The following is a 19,464-nucleotide window of genomic DNA, read 5'->3' as shown; positions in this document are numbered from 1 at the left end:
TTAAAGAGACAGAACATATTTCATTAACTCTATTAGGAATCAGAATGAGTTTAAGATGAAGACACTTAAATGAATGCGGTGTGGCAGGATGAAGTAATGAACTCTTACAGGAGCTTGCTGTCATTTTACAAATTTCACATGCCACTTCCAAGACAAAGCAGAACATGTATCAATATAACTATATACTCTTATATTGCATCTGACTTTTAAAAATCTTTTAAAAAATCTAATGTAACAGTGAATCTGTTTTCCCAAAAGCAACTTCTGATGTTATGAACAATTTGTAGCCAAAAAAATCCCATCTGAACTTGCTGATACTAATTATTCAAAGATTTACTGATTGAGCAAATTTTGTTAATCCTCTCTGTGATGAGATAGTTTTATTAGTTTATTTATCCATGTTAGATGAAAAGTGCAGATGTGGTTAATGTCCTGGATGCATTACATTTTATAACCAGTGATTAGAAGATTACACTAACCCTACCCTAAAGGATTAGGGTATTCAACTCCAATCAAAAGACATTTAATGCTTTAATGCTGACCTTTCTAAATGCAAAGTACAAGGACACATGTTTGCAACACTACTACTAAAATATTTAGTGTTGTCCTTGAAGGTTAAACGATAAACAGCTGTTGGGCCTCACTCAAACTTGATGCCTTGAGCCAGAGGAAGATCCTTGCTGTAGTTTATTGTGCACGTGGAGCGCCTCATGTACTGCTTCCAGGAATCACTGCCTGACTCTCTTCCTCCTCCTGTCTGTTTTTCCCCACCGAAAGCTCCTCCGATCTCAGCTCCACTTGTGGGAACGTTGACATTCACAATACCACAGTCGGATCCTTTGGGTCCTAGCCAGCGGAAAATTCGACCCATATCTTTAGTGAAGATGCTGCTGGATAACCCCTGTTTCACTTCATTGTTCCATGCAAATGCCTCTTCCTCCGTTTTGAACTTGAGGACATAAAGAATGGGGACGAAGGTTTCAGTATGGACGATGGGTGCATCATGAGCCAGCCCTGTAACGATTGTGGGCTCCACATAGTTTCCAGGATGGTCCATTACTTTTCCTCCATAAACAATGGTGCCACCCTGCTTCTTGGCCTGTTCAATAGCAGCCAAATACTGATCCACTGCTTGTTTTGTGTGCAATGGACCATACAGGGTGCTGGGGTCCCAGGGGTCTCCAATGCGGACTTGTTTGTAGGCCTTGGTGAGCCTCTCAACGACTGCGTCATGGACACTCTCATGCAGCATCAGCCTCCTGGTTGTAGTGCAACGCTGGCCAGCGGTTCCAACAGAGGCAAAGACAGCAGAGGGCACCACAAGGTTCAGGTCTGCATCCTCAAATGCAATGATGGCATTGTTTCCACCAAGCTCCAGAAGATTGCGTCTGAATCGTTCTTGAACTGTTGTGGCCACAATCTTTCCTACATGGGTGCTACCAGTGAAGGACAACAGATCCACACGTTCATCCTTTGCCATGGCACTGCCAATATCTGCACCACCACAGGCCAAGGAACAGATAGCACCAGGCAGATTGTTTTGCTCCAGGACCTCTGCCACAATCTTGGTAACTGCAACACTTGTAAGAGGAGTAGTTGGAGCACCTTTCCAGAGGCAGACGTTGCCACAGATGAGAGCAATAGCATTGTTCCAGCCATAGACAGCCACAGGGAAATTAAAGGCAGTGATGATGCCGACGAGGCCCACAGGGTTCCACTGTTCAATAAGAACATGGCCTGGTCTTTCTGAAGGAAGCCAATCATTCTAGACAGACCAACGGCGTAATCACAGACATCAACATATTCCTGAACTTCACCCACTCCTTCCACATAGATCTTGCCCATTTCTAGAGACACCAAGCTTCCAAGTACTTGAATCTTCTTTCTCAGCGCATCCCCAATCTGTCTCACTATTTCCATCGTCCAGGCCTCCCTTGCCTTCAGGACACTTTCTTCATACTCTGCCAAAGTACCCTGGGTTACTCTGGCTATAGGCTCATTGTTAGCTGGACAGTATGATGTGACAACCTCCCCACTGCCTCCCCAGCGCCCATTGTAAACACCAGGGTTGTCCTCAGATAAACCCAGCTCTTTCAGCCAAGAATATTTTGGGCAGGTTGATGAGTAGACTTGACATCGCTGCTGATTGTTGGCAGTGGAAAGATTCTATTTTTTTTCTTAAAAGGAGTTTACCATTCTGGGAATAGTTTATAGTTTTTGGTCTTTTCATTCATAAGTTAGGAACATTTGTATTTGTGTTTGTATTGAATTGTTTTGTTTTTTGAATGAAAATAAAGAATAAAATGAAAATGAAATGAATAGTTTTTTGTTCAGCTCGAAACGGGCCCCAACATATATAACTACATCCATTCCCAGAATAATTGCATCCAGCTAGTTATTCAACAATGTCCAGTTTAAGACAGTTAATTCAACATTGGACAACAGGACATCATACACCTAAACGTTTGCATTATATAGAAATGATACAAATGTCACAACCAATATTAATATTAGAATTGTATTAACTGGAAGACTAATATTACGTTTTTGTTTCTACTGTTAAGATAATATTACTGCTTTTTGCTGCATAAATTGACATGGTCACCAAGATTAATATACAGATTGTACTGTACAGATTAATGACCGTGACTCAAGGTCCTGCAATTTACACCCATAAAATACCATATTATAATAAAGCATGCTCTAATTCTGTCTGCTCATTGCTTTACAATATTAGAAATTAAGTTTATGTTACTTTTGATTCTGTCTTTTACTCACGTGGCTATGAAGTGACAGGGCCTCGTTCTCTAAAGAGCAGGGAAGTATGTTCATACACATCAAAGACCAGGAACGGGTGCTGGACTTTTGTAGAGACCACCAACACACCCTTTACTCATAGAGTGGGTGGAGATGGAGGTGATTTCATCTTACAAGTACCTTGGTCTGCAGCTGGAGAACTAATTAGACTGGTCAGTGAACTGTGACCATCTCTTCAGGAAGGTGTAGACGAGGGTGTAGGCTACTTCCTGGTAGTGCAGGTGATGCTACTGGCAATATGTAGGACTATAAATGCCAAAAATTCGCAATTTATGTCTATTTGTCACTTTATTTAACACATATCACTTTAAGTGGCTATATCACTACTTCACTTTGTCTCATCCACCTAATTTTTTTTTACATGTTTATTTCTCTATTGTGACTGCTGTGGAGTCCATCCATCCATCCATCCATCCATCCATCCATCCATCCATCCATCCATCCATCCATCCATCCATCCATCCATCCATCCATCCATCCATCCATCCATCCATCCATCCATCCATCCATCACTTAACAGAAGTACTGTGCTGGATTCTTATTGGCCAGCAGCCACGACGAGATACTTAGAGAATGAATGGCGGAGTGTAGGCGGTGAGTTAGACTTTATTATTTAAATAAGCTTTAGCCAGCTTTGAAGTTTGCTGGCTCGGCAAGCTGTCCTGGTGTTTATCTAAGCAATGGGAGTGGAGGGAAATAACAAAATAGAGTTTTTCAGGTTTAGTTTAGTTTGCGTTTAATAATGTGTGATGCAGGTTATCACTTTAAGCCTCTCATCTTGTGTTTGCAGCTCCGTTTATGTTATTATCATGTAAAAGATTGATGGTGGCTGTCGTGAAATTAATAAGAGAGAGGTTATGAAAGCTTCCATTTCAACTTGATAATTTTAGCCTTGGTAATGGTTACAACGATCTCTAATTATTATTATTATATTTGTTTCCTTCCAAGATGAAAATAAAACGTTCGTTTAGATATTATTGACATTTATGCTGTCAGAACCCAGCTTCAGAAACAAATTATATCATTGTTGTAGTGGACCGTTAACGTTTACGACATCAAGCTCAATACGATCACATCTTGTTTTTATTATTCTCACTTTTTATGTTGCTGTAAAAAAGTAGACTTCAGCACATGACGTGACACATTACCAATATCATTTGGAGAAATTTTGAACTGAACTTAAAAGTGAAATACATCATATGATTCAGTGATAAGTTTCTGTTCTGTTGTGAATTTTTACAGACAACCATATTAACTCAAAGTGAACACGTTATTTACTCAGGACATTTAGTAAATGAATAACCAATCAATCTGATAGAAAGATTAATTTGTAGAAGTAGAATGATTGATATAGTTTGACATATCATTTATTCCGTTCCTAAAAAGTATTTGACAGTATGACCGTTTTTGAGCATTGTTTGATTACTTGTGAACAATTATTTAGTTCATATGTATATATTTAATATTAACCTCTTTTACAATAGTCAGACTGTTTAATAAATGGTTATTTATTTTTGTTAAAATGAACTAAAGACAAGAACAAAAACCAAAACCCCTTCAGTCAGCTTCAGATTAGAATCACAGCTAAAAAACACAGTGAGTTATTTGAGCTCAGTATATATTTTATATGTTGAGGATAACACCCATCTCCACTCCTCCCACATGGTGTGTACCACAGCTTTCATTGAAATATTTATAAACTGAATACATTTGCAATGACTTGTCATTTCTGCAGACGAGGTGGGAGCTCTGGTGTTCGACATTTGCTCTTATTCGGTAAGAGCTGGCTACGCAGCAGAAGACTGTCTTTAGGTAAGTGGATCACTGAGATGACCTGATTAACTATGTGTCTTTTCCTTCCTGTGATCATCTTTATCTTCCCTTTGGAGACACGCTGGTGTCAAGAAATAGGGGCTGTCACCCTGGAGACAGACAGCATAAATTGAGTTCAGATAATTTTGGAGCACTTCCATGGTTTTGAGTTTTTTTTTTTTGTAGTTTAACTGAAAATGTTGATTGTTTGAATAAAGTACATTTTCACTTTATTAGCTCTGAACTTATAATAATCTTGTTAGTTCATCAGACACTGTTTTTGTGACACATAGCTTCATGAATATCTTAGACTGTCCTGGACAGAACATGTTTAGTCTTATTAGATAAATATTTTCCCTTTTTGCTCCTTGTTCTTTATACTCTTTAGTTTTTTATTGGTATGAACAGTGATATTTGTGCTGTTAACCAAAATGATCATGGATTCTCATGAACCTGCTTATTAATTTTGTGGAATACTTTCTGGTTTTGTGTAGGTGTAAGAGAAAATATGAAGATAAATATGCTATCTAGATCTTGGAGAGAAAACAATTATGTTGCTTCATGAATTTTGTTCTGGGTTGCTGCCAGACCAAATTTTAATGGTCACATTTGCCTACAATGGTAGACATATTACATTACCAATGTTAAGTATGACATTAGTAAGAATTGATCCAAGTGAAGAAAAATGTCAGTTATGTTACATCGTAAACATCTCCTGCAAACCTTATGAATAGTTGCATTGAATTGCTTCCAGTCTTGGAGTTTGTGATTTTGTTTGAAAATATACAGTGGGGCAAAAAAATATTTAGTCAGCCACCAATTTTGCAAGTTCTCTCACTTAAAAAGATGAGAGAATCCTGTAAATTTTATCATAGGTACACTTCAAATATGAGAGACAGAATGGGGGGAAATAATCCAGGAAATCACATTGTGGGATTTTTACTGAATTAATTGGTAAATTCCCGGGTAAAATAAGTGCTTGGTAATCTACAAACAAGTAAGATTTCTGGCTTTCACAGACTTGTAACTTCTTATTTAAGAGGCTCCTCTGTCCTCCACTTGTTACCTGTATTAATGGCACCTGTTTTAACTCATTATCAGTATAAAAGACACCTGTCCACAACCTCAAACAGTCACACTCCAAACTTCACTATGGCCAAGACCAAAGGGCTGTCAAAGGACGTGAGAAACAAAATTGTAGCCCTGCACCAGGCTGGGAAGACTGAATCTGCAATAGGTAAGCAGCTTGGTGTGAAGAAATCAACTGTGGGAGCAATTATTAGAAAATGGAAGACATACAAAACCACTGATAATCTCCCTGGATCTGGGGCTCCATGCAAGATCTCACCCCATGGGGTAAAAATGATCACAAGAACTGTGAGTAAAAATCCCAGAACCACAGGGGGACCTAGAGAATGACCTGCAGAGCTGGGACCAAAGTAACAAAGGCACCATCAGTAACACACTCCGCCGCCGGGGACTCAGATCCTGACGTGTCCCCCTGCTTAAGCCAGTACATGTCCAGGCCCGTCTGAAGTTTGCTAGAGAGCATTAGGATGATGCAGAAGAGGATTGGGAGAATGTTATATGGTCAGATGAAACCAAAATATAACTTTTTGGTAGAAACACAACTTGTCGTGTTTGGAGGAGAAAGAAAGCTGAGTTGCATCCAAAGAAAACCAAACCTACCTTGACCTTGACCAAATACTTATTTTCCACTATAATTTTCAAATGAATTATTTAAAAATCTGACAATTTGATTTTCTGGATTTTTTCTTCTTCTTTTGTCTCTCATAGTTGAGATATATCTGTGATGAAAATTACAGGCCTCTCCTATAAGTGGGAGAACTTGCACAACTGATGTCTGACTAAATACTTTTTTGCCCCACTGTATATATGTTTTTAAATATTTACTGTTAGTTCTTAAGGTATATATTTTTGTTTGGAAAATACATCTTAAAAGTCCTTGTGGCTCCTGGTTAGAATGTGCTTCTTTTTTTTTTGTATTATGAAAACCTCAGTGCAAGTCATTAGATATTGTTACGGCCAATGACCTTGTCTAATATCTGTTACTTCCGCTTTTCCGTGGTTGAACGGGCCGTAACATTTAATAAGATCAGGCAGAGTGTGCTCAAAAGTTTCCAGAATGCCGTATAATTATTTTTATGAGTGAGGTGAGCATTGCTTCATATTTTTGCACCTCAGTGTTTCACAAAATTGTTTCGATTGGTAATGAGCTGCGTAGATAATTTGCTACAGACTTTCATTATCTTTTATCAAGATGCTGATTTGTGTAAGGCATGCTATGTGAAACTATTCCTTGATCTGCAGTGTGTTGTTCCATTTGGTGTCTGCTCAGGCGGATTTCCCCACAGTGATAGGCGTGACTCTTGACCGAGAAGATGGCAGCATCCCCATGGAGACAGATGGTGACAAGGGCCAGCAGAGCGGCACCACTTACTATATTGATACATGTCAGCTGAGGTACCAGAAGAAAACATGGAAGTCATGTCTCTGCTCAAAAATTGTGTTGGTGAGTGTTCAGTTGTTCTTTCTAATATATATATTTGAAAATGGAAAAAGTTGTTGTGATAATTAATTTTGATAATCTAGGTTGCTTGTTTTATGTGTGTGATATGTCAGCTTTGTAGGTATAATTCTCTAAATGCTGGTTGACGTATAAATGACTGATGTTAATCATGAATAGTAATGAGATTATTTAAGCAAGGCAGCTTATTTTGATTAACTTGCTCATTTAGTGTCCTTTTTACAAAAAACTCATTGGTTTAGAGCAAGGGTGTTGAACTCCAGTCCTCAAGAGTCACTGTCCTGCATGTTTAAGATGCTTCCCTGCTCCAACACACCCTGATATAACTGTCTGTGTCAGTAACAGACTTGTGCAGACCTTGATGACAAGCTGATGATGATCCATTAATTTGAACACACTCAAAGACAAATGTAGGTCACATGTCCAGAGTGATGAGCTCAGTGTAAACCCCCCTAACCAGAACAGTTTTCTTTAAAAACAAAATCACTATTTAGGCTTGTATGTTCTTTTCTATTATTTGATTTATCATTCCTGGATTTGGATGAGCACACACACACTCACTCCATTGTACTATGATTTTTATTTATCCAGTTACATAAGCATGTTGATAATGACATGTCTGTTTTTTTTTTTCCATTTGAGTTTTTTGTTTTTATATATAATATTTTTTTCCCAATTTTTTTTCATTGCTCCCTCTACCAACACCGGGAGAGCCCACACTGAGCTCAAGTCTGCTCCATTTAAGTTTTAAATGAGAATACAATTGGCTTTTTAATTATGAAATGATTCTTTCCAAATGTTTTCAATTTAATATTTGTCAACAAGCTCTTTAAATATACAGTGGTGGTTTCTGCCCTTTTCAAATGAACTAAAGCCTCATCAACTTTTATTTTACTGATCAATGAGCTGCCAACTCAGCTGTTGGTGAACTAATGCTGTAATTGAGACCGGACATTTGAAACAAGCAACTATTGCACGACCTAGCTGATGATGCTCATCACAATCTCCTCCAGTGGAGTTTGGTTGTAAAGCTATTTAGAGATCAATGTGACACCCATCTTAATTGCAAAAGAACAGCACAGTGGGACCAGACTCCCATAGAGGGCTGACCTGGAACATTTGTGCTCAAATTGTTATCTAAAAAAAAGTCACTGCTCTAATTTATCTGCCAGTTGACCCAGTCAAAATGATGATAAAAGATAAAGTGTAATTTTGTGAAGCTGGGTTTTGTAGCCATAACATTTAGAATATATATAGGGGTTGTTGTATAGTGAAAGTAATCACAAACTTGTCACCTTTCAAATTCCACTAATATCTGATCTATTAGCAGATATTTAGCATTACTTTTCAGTTGTATTCCCAAAAAGAGGACATTAACAATAATTACAGTGATTTGACAGTAAAACATTTCCTTGTTTTCTCTTCTATCTCACTCTTAGTTGAGGACTGGGACAGTTTTCAGGCCATTTTAGATCACACATACAAGATGACTTCAAGTCTGAACCCAGCCTGCATCCTGTTCTCATGTCAGAAGCATCAGTGAGTTTGAGATTCTTTTTTTTTAGGTTCTGAACACCACTGTCTATATTCTCTGTACTTATAGTGTTGTGGTTTGTTGGCCAGCCTCAAATTACTTCTAAATCAGAGTTTTGAAAAAGTTGTTGATTTAAAGCCTTCTTGACCTTTTAGATGCTCTAACTATTAGAACTATTTTAGTTCTAATTTATAGTATAGTGATGAAAGGGTTTATTTCCTGTACTTTTCCTCTTGGACAAATGCTTAATTTTATGTGTATTTGACAGGGATGATTTGTCGTAAGTGGTCTAGCGTGTTTTGTGTTTGCAGTGGAACACACGAGCAAAATGTACAGAACTAATGTTTCCTCTGTAAATCAGCTGTGCTGTCTGTGTCTCCTTCACATGATTTGACAGAGCTTACATGGTTCATTTGATAATCAACCTATTGTTTGGTAATAATTGTAATTTTCTGATGAAAGAGCTGCTATATATTATGAATGCTGAGCCATATAATATTTCTTTTACTATGAATATCCAAGATTTACTAATGGACGGACTACCGGTCTGGTCTTGGGCAGTGGAGTAACGCACACCACTGTAATTCCAGTGCAAGATGGCTATGTCTTACAGCGAGTTAGTGATCATAAAAGTCTAGTAGATATCATCTGGGTGCAACACTGGTGCTTCTGTGTTTTGTTGCCATCTGTTGGCAGGAGCAAGTATCTCAGCTATTTACTGCTATTTACAGCTATTTTCAGTATCTACAATTTTGAAGCTGCATTTTAAGGGGAAACTGAGAAAGTGCCTGAAGAACCAATGACTTAAATTAATTTTCTCTAAACTCATTTAATTCCTTTTTGAGGTCATTAAAGCAGTAATAGTCATGCTTGTATATGAATTGTGAACATGTTTGATTATAGTTAAGGAAAACTTAAATCTGTCAAGTTAAAGCATTTTATTTTTTGTTTCTTTGTTGTTGGGTTGTTTAAAAAAAATTAAATAGCAAGTCTACCTTTGACATATTTAAAGTGTAAACTTTGTTGATAAATTATTTTGTGGACTCATTAAAGGATGCAATGTGAGAAGGATCCCCAGCAAGCTGGAAGAAAAAGAAGAAACAACCTCAAAGCACCCACTCTTGGAATACTGTAACTACATTTGTAATATAAGAAACCAACTACTTATTTTTGGAGCATATTAATGATAATTTTTTTGATTGTGCTTTAAAATATGTGCCATTATACTTGTTTTTCCCTTTGCAGTTTTCTAATCCAAGATTTCCTTGCATCTGTGCTGTAGCCGTCAGATTTTCCATATGATGAACTGTAAGATGTTTTCCCAATTTTATAATAATTCCTAATTTATTTAGGGCTGCAACGATTCATCGAGTACCTTGAGTAACTCGATTACAAAAAATGATCGAGGAATTCCCTCTGCCTCGAAGCGTCGTTCAATTAAAAAATACATTTAAAGCTCACATGGATTCTTTTTTAGTGTGACACGACGTGCTTACAGGTATGAGTCCCCTATAAAGCGGAAGACGGCAGCTGGTTTCTTTCATAACATGTGTGAACAGTTTTGTTGTACAGACGTTGAGACCGAAAACAGTGACGGCAATAATGAGCAAACGCAGCAAAGCGAAAGTAATAAGAGTAAGAGACAGAAGATGTCAAAGGTGTGGTGGGAGCATTTTAAATTAAAAATTAAGGACAACATCGTGGTGTGTTTACATTGTGTAAGACTCTTCTTTCAAGGCCCAGTACAGCCAAACATTTCTGTTTAAACGGGGCTCTCATCTCAACAGGTTCACACGCTCTCACGCCACACATGGCATTTCTCACACTCAGGAATTAACTTCAGCCAATCAGAAAATGTTTTTTGAAAAAACTAAGTGTTTTTATATAAATTATTTAGTTTTATTGGAAAAACCCTTTGCTAGTTTGCATAATATGTAAATCAATGTCAGTTTTTCTTATGAAGTAAACAAATTGGTTGTTTTTATTAACTGATCTGTCTTGTTTTCTATTGCATATTTATATTTGGGCTTTAATTAAGCAAAAGTAGGTTTTATCAAATTACTCGATGGAATATTTGATAGAGTAATCGATTACCAAAATATTTTATAGCTGCAGCCCTAATGTTATTTACGCAATAAATGATAAATTCTCAACAATTCTGCCCCTCAGGGGTTTAGAAAAATAATGTAAGGCACAGTCCTGAAAAGTATCTGAGTCAAAGTGCATTTAGGATTTTTTCTCCACATAACTTTATGTTTATGGTAGAAATAGAATTGTTGTATTTTGGGGTAAAGTCTAGTCTGAAGCTGCTTTTCAGTTGGCGGATACTCTGCATTTACACCTAAATGTTGCGTGTCACCTGTCCTTTTTTACATTAACCTACATGGGGTGGCATGTTGAGCTGCGAATAACTCACCTCTGAGAGTACACTTAATCATGGGTCAGACTGAATGTAAACAGAACTGTTGCGGGGGGCCGGGTAATGGTTGGTGACAAGGTGAGAATGTCCACAAGCTCTTTATCCTCAGAGCCGTGGACGTCAGAAATCAGTATATTACAGAACCCAAAAACTAAAGCGACAGACAATGGCCTTGCGAGAAACGAAACTCAGGTCATTAAACTATGAGCTTCAGTTAGAAGTTATTTTCTGTCAACGAACACACAGGCAGGAGATAATGCCTCCCGAGTCGTCTCAGCTTCATGGCCCAAGGAGGCAATAACATGCCTCGCATACGCATGCGTTTTTCATCCAGGGATAATAATGGGGTCTAATCTAAAAATGCCATAAGTAAATAACACTGTTGTGTGCTACAGCTTAAATATTACGGACCAAATAGAAAACAGAACATATTTCAGGTTGACAAAATAATTTATCTTACAGTGAAAAACAACAGCTGGACAAAAGCACTCTGGCCATCTTCAGCTATTTACACGAGCTGATTCAGACTGCTTTGGAGAAAACCTGGAGAACATTTCATGATGCAGGGAACCTTCATTTGAAGCAACCTCTCCTTTAATTTTAGTTTGCTTTGCTGGCCTTTTCCCGGAGGTACTTCTCTATACACAGCCTGCATTAGAAAAAAATATAAATAAATGCAGAGTAAATATTTTGAAAGAGACAAACAACTTTACATACCAATATTCAATATGAAATGTGATTAACAAAAAACATTGCATTGTATCGCCTTACCGTATATGTGGTTGGACAAATGAGGGCGTGTAGAACTTCTTGCGCTTGTATATTCTGTTCATCCACCAGGGAATTGCTACTCTTTGAAGCGTTACCTGTTGGTAGAAATGTCAATATGAGTGATGCTGCATTCAATAAGAACCATAGTTGCATTCCAGATCACCTACTAAACTTAGAGAACAATTTTGCAAAGCTACTAAATAATACTTTATTGATCCCCTTGGGGAAATTCTGCATCTAACCCACCACTAGTTACACTAGGAGCACTGGGCTGCCATTTTCCCAGTGCCCAGGGAGCACTTAGGGGGTAAAAGGCTTTGCTCAGGATTCCACAGTGGTTCAACTCTGTTACCAACCATGGGACTTGAACGTGCATCCTCCAGGCCCAAGCCCACCCTTCTAACCACTTGGTTACTACTCCCTTAAAAGCTGAAGTAGTCAGTAATCATAAATCAGGAAAAACCCCAATCATGCATTGCATAATTAAATTGTTGACTGTGCTATAATATAAAAAAACAGGGTTTGTATTTAGTTTTGGTGTTAATAAATTGTTTGCATAAAAAAGTCAGAAGTGTTGTTAACCTGTCACATTAATCTTTCACTTACTGAGATAATTGTGCTATAAAATCTCTGAAATGGTTTCTGTGTTTTTGTCATTGAAGCACTCCCAGCACCAGGTGGATTGCACAAAACCGATTTGATTCCCCAGTGAAGGACTATGAAAAGATGAATGCAATACAAATGTAAAAAAAAAAGGAAAAGGCAGAGATGAGGTGAGTAGCAGTGTTTTTCTCTTACTTATGAATCAAAGCCTACATGATGGTGCCACCCAAAACTGCCATAATTAACCAGCAGTGAAAAAAATAAATAAATAAATAAAAAATCTTTAGTGCAGCCAAGAAGAGAGAAATCTTCTCCAAAATACATTTGAAAAGCAGGATCTATGGTCAACCACACACAGCAGGACTTTGTAGTGAGTATTAAGTGATAAATTGGGTGACGTTTGAACCAGGAAGTTACTGAATGGGAGTTCTTCTGTCACAGTGTGAGTATTTCCAAACGTAACATTTCTGAAAATGTTTATAATTCACTTTGTTTGTCATCAACAGACTGACCCTTGGCCCTTGGTTCTAGGTGCCTACCCTCGACAAAGTGCTAATGGATGATATTAATTGTCTTCACCTGACAGTTAATGTAGATGTCATCAGTGCATCATGCGAATCAGTCTGTTTGTTTGTGTTTGTGTGTGTATATGTATACTGTATATATATTTATATATTTTACTCCAACTCTGTAAATGCCATCATTGTTATTCACCTGTGTTCCTTCTTCCCAGCAGGTACTTCTGATGTGTTATGGTTGTTCTCTCCTCTCGACCCCCAGTTGGTTCAGGCAGATAAGTATCCTTCTTCCTGTTAAAGGTGAGTTTTTTTTCCTCCTCTCCACAGTCACCTGGTGCTTGCTCAGGACAGGGATTGTATCAAAGAAAGGTTTTGATGATCTTTTAGTTTCCTTAGTGAAGCAAATATTATATTTTATTGGCTTTGTATTAATTTGACTAATTTGGAATGAGCTGAATCTTATTGTTGACGTACCTTAAAATGACATGTCATGGTTTGGTGCTATAAATAAAGCTTAATTGAATTTAATTGAATATTAGGTAGTCCATTCATTTACATTTCTTTATGTTTGAAATTGATTTCCCCCAAATTTATGACTAATATTTTACCTATAATAGGTCTACTTGGCCCTGTTCATAGTTCTTGCCAAATGGGCCGTGACAGACAGCGGAATCTCAGTGAAGAACCCTCATCATTTCTGTGATAAAGCTGCAGAAAACCAATTCAGGTTTGCTTCAAGTGCTTTTGCTACCCAAATTCAGAACACAGGTGCTACCGCGCAATAGAGATGTGTCCATGGGCAAGATAAACAAAATTGTTAGAATAATAGTATTTGGTCCAACTTCAATTCTCATGTATTAATTGGAGATATACATGTATTAACAACAAGGTACACTCACACATCAGCACTAATACAAAAAGTTGGAAAAGAGCTAACAAGAACACATTTTCCATGTTAACATGGAGACATGTGAATTTTTGTTGCAGGGAGAAGCTGCAGAGGAAAAGTTCCAAGTCAATAAGTGAGATTGTCTCAGTCCAGGGGAATCCCAAGCACTTCTGAGAAAATCGCTTCATGAATCACAAGTTATGTATGGGGAGGGTGGGGGGTGAATTGAAGGAAGTGAGGAATAACCCTGGTGTGCTAATACCAACCCTTTTCAGGTGCCTCCCATCACAGCTGCTCCACTATGATACCAGAATGATGATCATTAATTTATTACCATGAGCCCATAATTATTTTTACTTGACATTTTGGTGTCGCAGGTTGTGAACACGAGATCAGACCAAGGTATTACCTCCAATCTGCCTGAAGACCACACACAACCTTTCACACCAAATAAACAGATCAGTTTGACGAGCTCACCTGAAATGCCAGTTAAGAGCGCTTCCTTTATTCATTTTATATTTGCAGCTGAAATGCTTAGGCTGCACCCATTTCGGTTTTAATTCCAGCCATGCTTTTAGCAGAGACCACACAACTGGCATAACTGTTCTCTTCATGGTTTGTCAAAATGGGTTGTAAATAATAGGAATCTGCCTTTAGATGCATTAATACAAATATATAGTTTTACTTTAACATGTAATGTTGTGGCTAGACAACTCATCCGGAAGAAATGCATGCAGACTACTGTGCAGAAAAAACAAAATACATTTTCTACCTTTTTCCAGTGCAGAAGAGGAGCAGAGGAAGTGGGTGTTTTTTTTTTTTTTTTTACATACGTCCTAAATGGCATGGATTATGAGTCGCACACAGTGCTGTAGTTTCAGTTGTTCCTTTCAGCAGCAAGTGTGTGCTGCTGGGAGACACAGTAAATGGTGAGAAAGGGAGGGTTGGAGTACTAGGTGGGAGCGTGAGAATGGGAGATGGAGTAGTATTTTTATTAAAGAGACAGAGCATATTTCATTAACCCTATTAGGAGTCAGAATGAGTTTAAGATTAACACACTGAAATGAATGGTCAGGTTTTTATTTTTTAACACTTAAAATGGTCTGCATTCCCTGTTTATTTTAATTCTTTCATAGGCTGTCAAGAACACTGTAATCTTGCTATCATTTTACAAACCCATGTCAGTAAGTCAAAGCAGAAAAATGTTTAATAGTACTAGATAATCTAACATTGCATCTAATTAAAAAAAATTAAATAAAAAGAAAATCTGGTGTAACAGTAAATCTGTTTTACTATAGGCAACTTCTGGTGCTGTAAACAATTTGACACCCAAGAAAGAACAACAAAAAAAATCCAGCTGAACTTGCTGATACCAACTATTCAGATTCACTAATTAAGCTATACTTGTTAATCCTCTGTGACAAGACTTTATTATTTCTGATGTGCTTTTGTCATGGATGCAGCACATGTTATAAACTGAATAGAATATAAACTGATTTTGCTCTGTCAGGAAATACTCTTCGTTCCAAAATATATATATATAAAAATGAATGTCCAATGCCGGTTTTCTTTGAAGATACAAGTTTATATATTCAGTTTTTTTTTTATTTTACAACATGCAGTATGTGGTACAGTAATGTAGACATGATGCTCATTTTGTAAATGCATCTGGACAACACCAACATTTGGAGTGAACTCGACTTAACCGTTAAACTATTCAAACAATCTTTAAGGCTTAGGGTCTACAACCCCAATCAAACGACATGCTCAAAATTATTCCAAACTCATCAATTTAATGCTGACCGTTCTAAATGCAAGGTACAAGGACACATGTTTGCAACACTACTACTAAAATATTTAGTGTTGTCCTTGAAGGTTAAACGATAAACAGCTGTTGGGCCTCACTCAAACTTGATGCCTTGAGCCAGAGGAAGATCCTTGCTGTAGTTTATTGTGCACGTGGAGCGCCTCATGTACTGCTTCCAGGAATCACTGCCTGACTCTCTTCCTCCTCCTGTATGTTTTTCCCCACCGAAAGCTCCTCCAATCTCAGCTCCACTTGTGGGAATGTTAACATTCACAATACCACAGTCGGATCCTTTGGGTCCTAGCCAGCGGAAAATTCGACCCAGATCTTTAGTGAAGATGCTGCTGGATAATCCTTGTTTCACTTCATTGTTCCATGCAAATGCCTCTTCCTCCGTTTTGAACTTGAGGACATAAAGAATGGGGACAAAGGTTTCAGTATGGACAATGGGTGCATCATGAGCCAGTCCTGTAACGATTGTGGGCTCCACATAGTTTCCGGGACGGTCCATTACTTTTCCTCCATAAACAATGGTGCCACCCTGCTTCTTGGCCTGTTCAATAGCAGCCAAATACTGATCCACTGCTTGTTTTGTGTGCAATGGACCATACATGGTGCTGGGGTCCCAGGGGTCTCCAATGCGGACTTGTTTGTAGGCCTTGGTGAGCCTCTCAACGACTGCGTCATGGACACTCTCATGCAGCATCAGCCTCCTGGTTGTAGTGCAACGCTGGCCAGCGGTTCCAACAGAGGCAAAGACAGCAGAGGGCACCACAAGGTTCAGGTCTGCATCCTCAAATGCGATGATGGCATTGTTTCCACCAAGCTCCAGAAGATTGCGTCCGAATCGTTCTTGAACCGTTGTGGCCACAATCTTTCCAACATGGGTGCTGCCAGTGAAGGACAAGAGATCCACACGTTCATCCTTTGCCATGGCACTGCCAATATCTGCGCCACCACAGGCCAAGGAACAGATAGCACCGGGCAGATTGTTTTGCTCCAGGACCTCTGCCACAATCTTGGTAACTGCAACACTTGTAAGAGGAGTAGTTGGAGCCCCTTTCCAGAGGCACACGTTACCACAGATGAGAGCAATAGCATTGTTCCAGCCATAGACAGCCACAGGGAAATTAAAGGCAGTGATGATGCCGACAAGGCCCACAGGGTTCCACTGTTCAATAAGAACATGGCCTGGTCTTTCTGAAGGAAGGATAGGCCCGCCAATCATTCTAGACAGACCAACGGCGTAATCGCAGACATCAACATATTCCTGAACTTCACCCACTCCTTCAACATAGATTTTGCCCATTTCTAGAGACACCAAGCTTCCAAGTACTTTAATCTTCTTTCTCAACGCATCCCCAATCTGTCTCACTATTTCCCCTCGCTTTGGAGCTGGAATATCTACCCACATCTTCCAGGCCTCCCTTGCCTTCAGGACACTTTCTTCATACTCTGCCAAAGTACCCTGGGTTACTCTGGCTATAGGCTCATTGTTAGCTGGACAGTATGATGTGACAACCTCCCCACTGCCTCCCCAGCGCCCATTGTAAACACCAGGGTTGTCCTCAGATAAACCCAGCTCTTTCAGCCAAGAATATTTAGGCTGGTTGATGAGTAAACTTGACATCGCTGCTGATTGCTGGCAGTGGAAAGAGCCAATTTTTTTCTTCAAAAGGAGTTTGCTGTATCGGGCAAAGGTGAGAGTCAGACACCGCTGCATGAGTGCTGGAAACAAAACAAGTTAAAAATGTATTAAGCATATTTGAAAATATGTTTCAGTTATATTTTAGAGCCAGAATGTTTAGCTGAGAAAAAAAAAAGTATCAAAAATTGTTTTATTTAATTTACCAATATTGCTCATGCCATATTATGCCAGAGGGTGCATGCAACTGCTAAAGATGGTTAAAATTTTATAAAATCAATATAACAATATTTTGGCTATATGGTTAGATATATATTGTTTTTATTATCATTATTATTTATTTAGTTGCACTTTTTTAGTTTAAAACTCCCCCCATCTGATAATAACTAACCTCTAGAGTCTAGAGTGACTGCGTCCAACTAGTTACTCTGCCATGTCCCCCTTAAGCCTTTTTTTTTTCTAAACAAAACTATTGAAAATATACAAATTCTCAAAGAGGATAATGGACAAATATTAATTTAAATGCAATATGAAGAGAAAGGAAAAAAAAAAAAAAAAGGGGGATTCTTGTAAGGAATACAAAAAACAAGGCGCTCTTAGAATTAAAAGGTGCATATGCATAACAAAATAAATTAAGCATTTAAATTCACATAATGGAGCATAGAAAAGGAGAGGAATTAATAAATTAGAATAACAAATAACGAGCAATGTCTAGACTTATTTTACTTGCATTTTTGTTTTCTAGTCTTTTGAGACATGTGAAAATAAATCTTAAAATCGTTAATAAAACCCCGGAAGGAGGGTTTACAATTCCTCCATTTGGCACAATGAATATGGTACTTACCCAGTAACAAAATTATATTAATAATATCAGAAACAGAAAATTCCAAATCATCCATGAAGAAAATAATATGGCTTACTTCAAAAGGTGGAACATTTATTTATATTTCATCAAAATATAAATAAATCATCTAGCACCCTCTTTAATATGCATGCTGTCTCACTCTGCTGCACCTCTCACTTTGTATTTCTTTGTACAATTTTAATTTTGTATCTTGTATTTTTTGCATAATTCTTGTCTGTAGAAATTGTAAATAGGTCATACTTATTCTCACTACCTCAAACTGCTGCACCTTAAAATGTTTATAATTTTTGTACATAGAAATTCCACATTTGTCTACTGTTCATTTGTTTATTGTTCACCTTATACCATAGAGAGCGAAACTACCGGAGTCAAATTCCTTGTTGGACAATGTTCGAACCTGGCCAATAAAGCTGATTCTGATTATTAATATTAAGAGATATCCAATTGTGTATGTCTGTCCAGAAACAATGAGACAAAGGACATTGATAAAACAAATAATCCAGTGTTTCTTCATCCTTTTTGCAGAATGAACATTGATCTATCTCAAATTTAAATCTTTTTTTTTTTAAGAAATTCTGTCACAGGATAGACCTTATTCATAATTTTTAAATATACTCCTTTAACTTTAGGCAAAATAGTCCATTTACTAAATTTGGAATGCGCTTTGTTTAATGTGTTTATATTTACCATGCAAGAATCCTGTCGAATTATCCTTCTGCAAAAAACCCTGGAACAATCTGGAACCCTTTAATCCTTTGCGCAGTTGATTCAATTTTGGCCAACATGACAGTACACACTAAAAGTTATGCATGATATCGGAATGACAAAAAAAAAAAAAAAATCCCAACGTATATTATAGAACATTAACTGCAAGACTAATATTACGTTTGCATTTCTGATGTCAAGGCTTGGGGTTAAGTTTGCCAGCATTGCAACTTCTGCAGCATAAGGTGACAGGGTCGCCCAGAGCAGACCTGGACACGTTGACGACCCTAACTCAAGGTCCTGCAGTTTACATCCACTAACGACGCCGCATTAGGACAAAGCATGCTCTCATGCGGTCTCATATTTGGTTTGCAACGATAGAAAGTAAGTTTATAAAACTTTTGATTAGTTTTTCACTCACGTGGATATGAAGTGGCAAGGCCTCGTTGTCTACACAGCCGGAAGTATTTACAGTCACCTTGCGGAAGTGCTACAGCTGTGCTGGCTTCGGATTGGCTGCGGCGGCGACTC

General features: G+C 38.0%; 2 protein-coding genes across 2 annotated transcripts; both read right to left on the bottom strand.

Moving 5' to 3' along the window:
* Positions 1-536: 536 nt before the first annotated feature.
* On the bottom strand, positions 537-2,143 carry LOC133457811 (alpha-aminoadipic semialdehyde dehydrogenase-like). Its single transcript, XM_061737153.1, is given in 2 exon segments — positions 537-1,755; positions 1,758-2,143. Coding segments are annotated over 2 exon segments (1,278 nt in total). The 5' UTR covers positions 1,921-2,143; the 3' UTR covers positions 537-640.
* A 13,332-nt stretch (positions 2,144-15,475) lies between these two features.
* Positions 15,476-19,446, bottom strand: LOC133458463 (alpha-aminoadipic semialdehyde dehydrogenase-like). The gene is made up of 2 exons (XM_061738359.1): positions 19,355-19,446; positions 15,476-17,446 (listed from the first exon to the last, which is right to left on the bottom strand). Exon 2 carries the CDS (start codon positions 17,439-17,441, stop codon positions 15,813-15,815), a length of 1,629 nt encoding a protein of 542 aa, XP_061594343.1. The 5' UTR covers positions 17,442-17,446; positions 19,355-19,446; the 3' UTR covers positions 15,476-15,812.
* Positions 19,447-19,464: the final 18 nt, after the last annotated feature.

This window comes from Cololabis saira, chromosome 13 (genome assembly GCF_033807715.1).
Source record: "Cololabis saira isolate AMF1-May2022 chromosome 13, fColSai1.1, whole genome shotgun sequence".
In the NCBI taxonomy this organism is placed as follows: domain Eukaryota; kingdom Metazoa; phylum Chordata; class Actinopteri; order Beloniformes; family Belonidae; genus Cololabis; species Cololabis saira.
This window is presented reverse-complemented; position numbering and strand designations above follow the sequence as displayed.

Excerpts from the sequence above, each read along its gene's own strand:
- LOC133458463 (XM_061738359.1), bottom strand. The coding sequence starts at position 17,441 with ATGCAGCGGTGTCTGACTCTCACCTTTGCCCGATACAGCAAACTCCTT.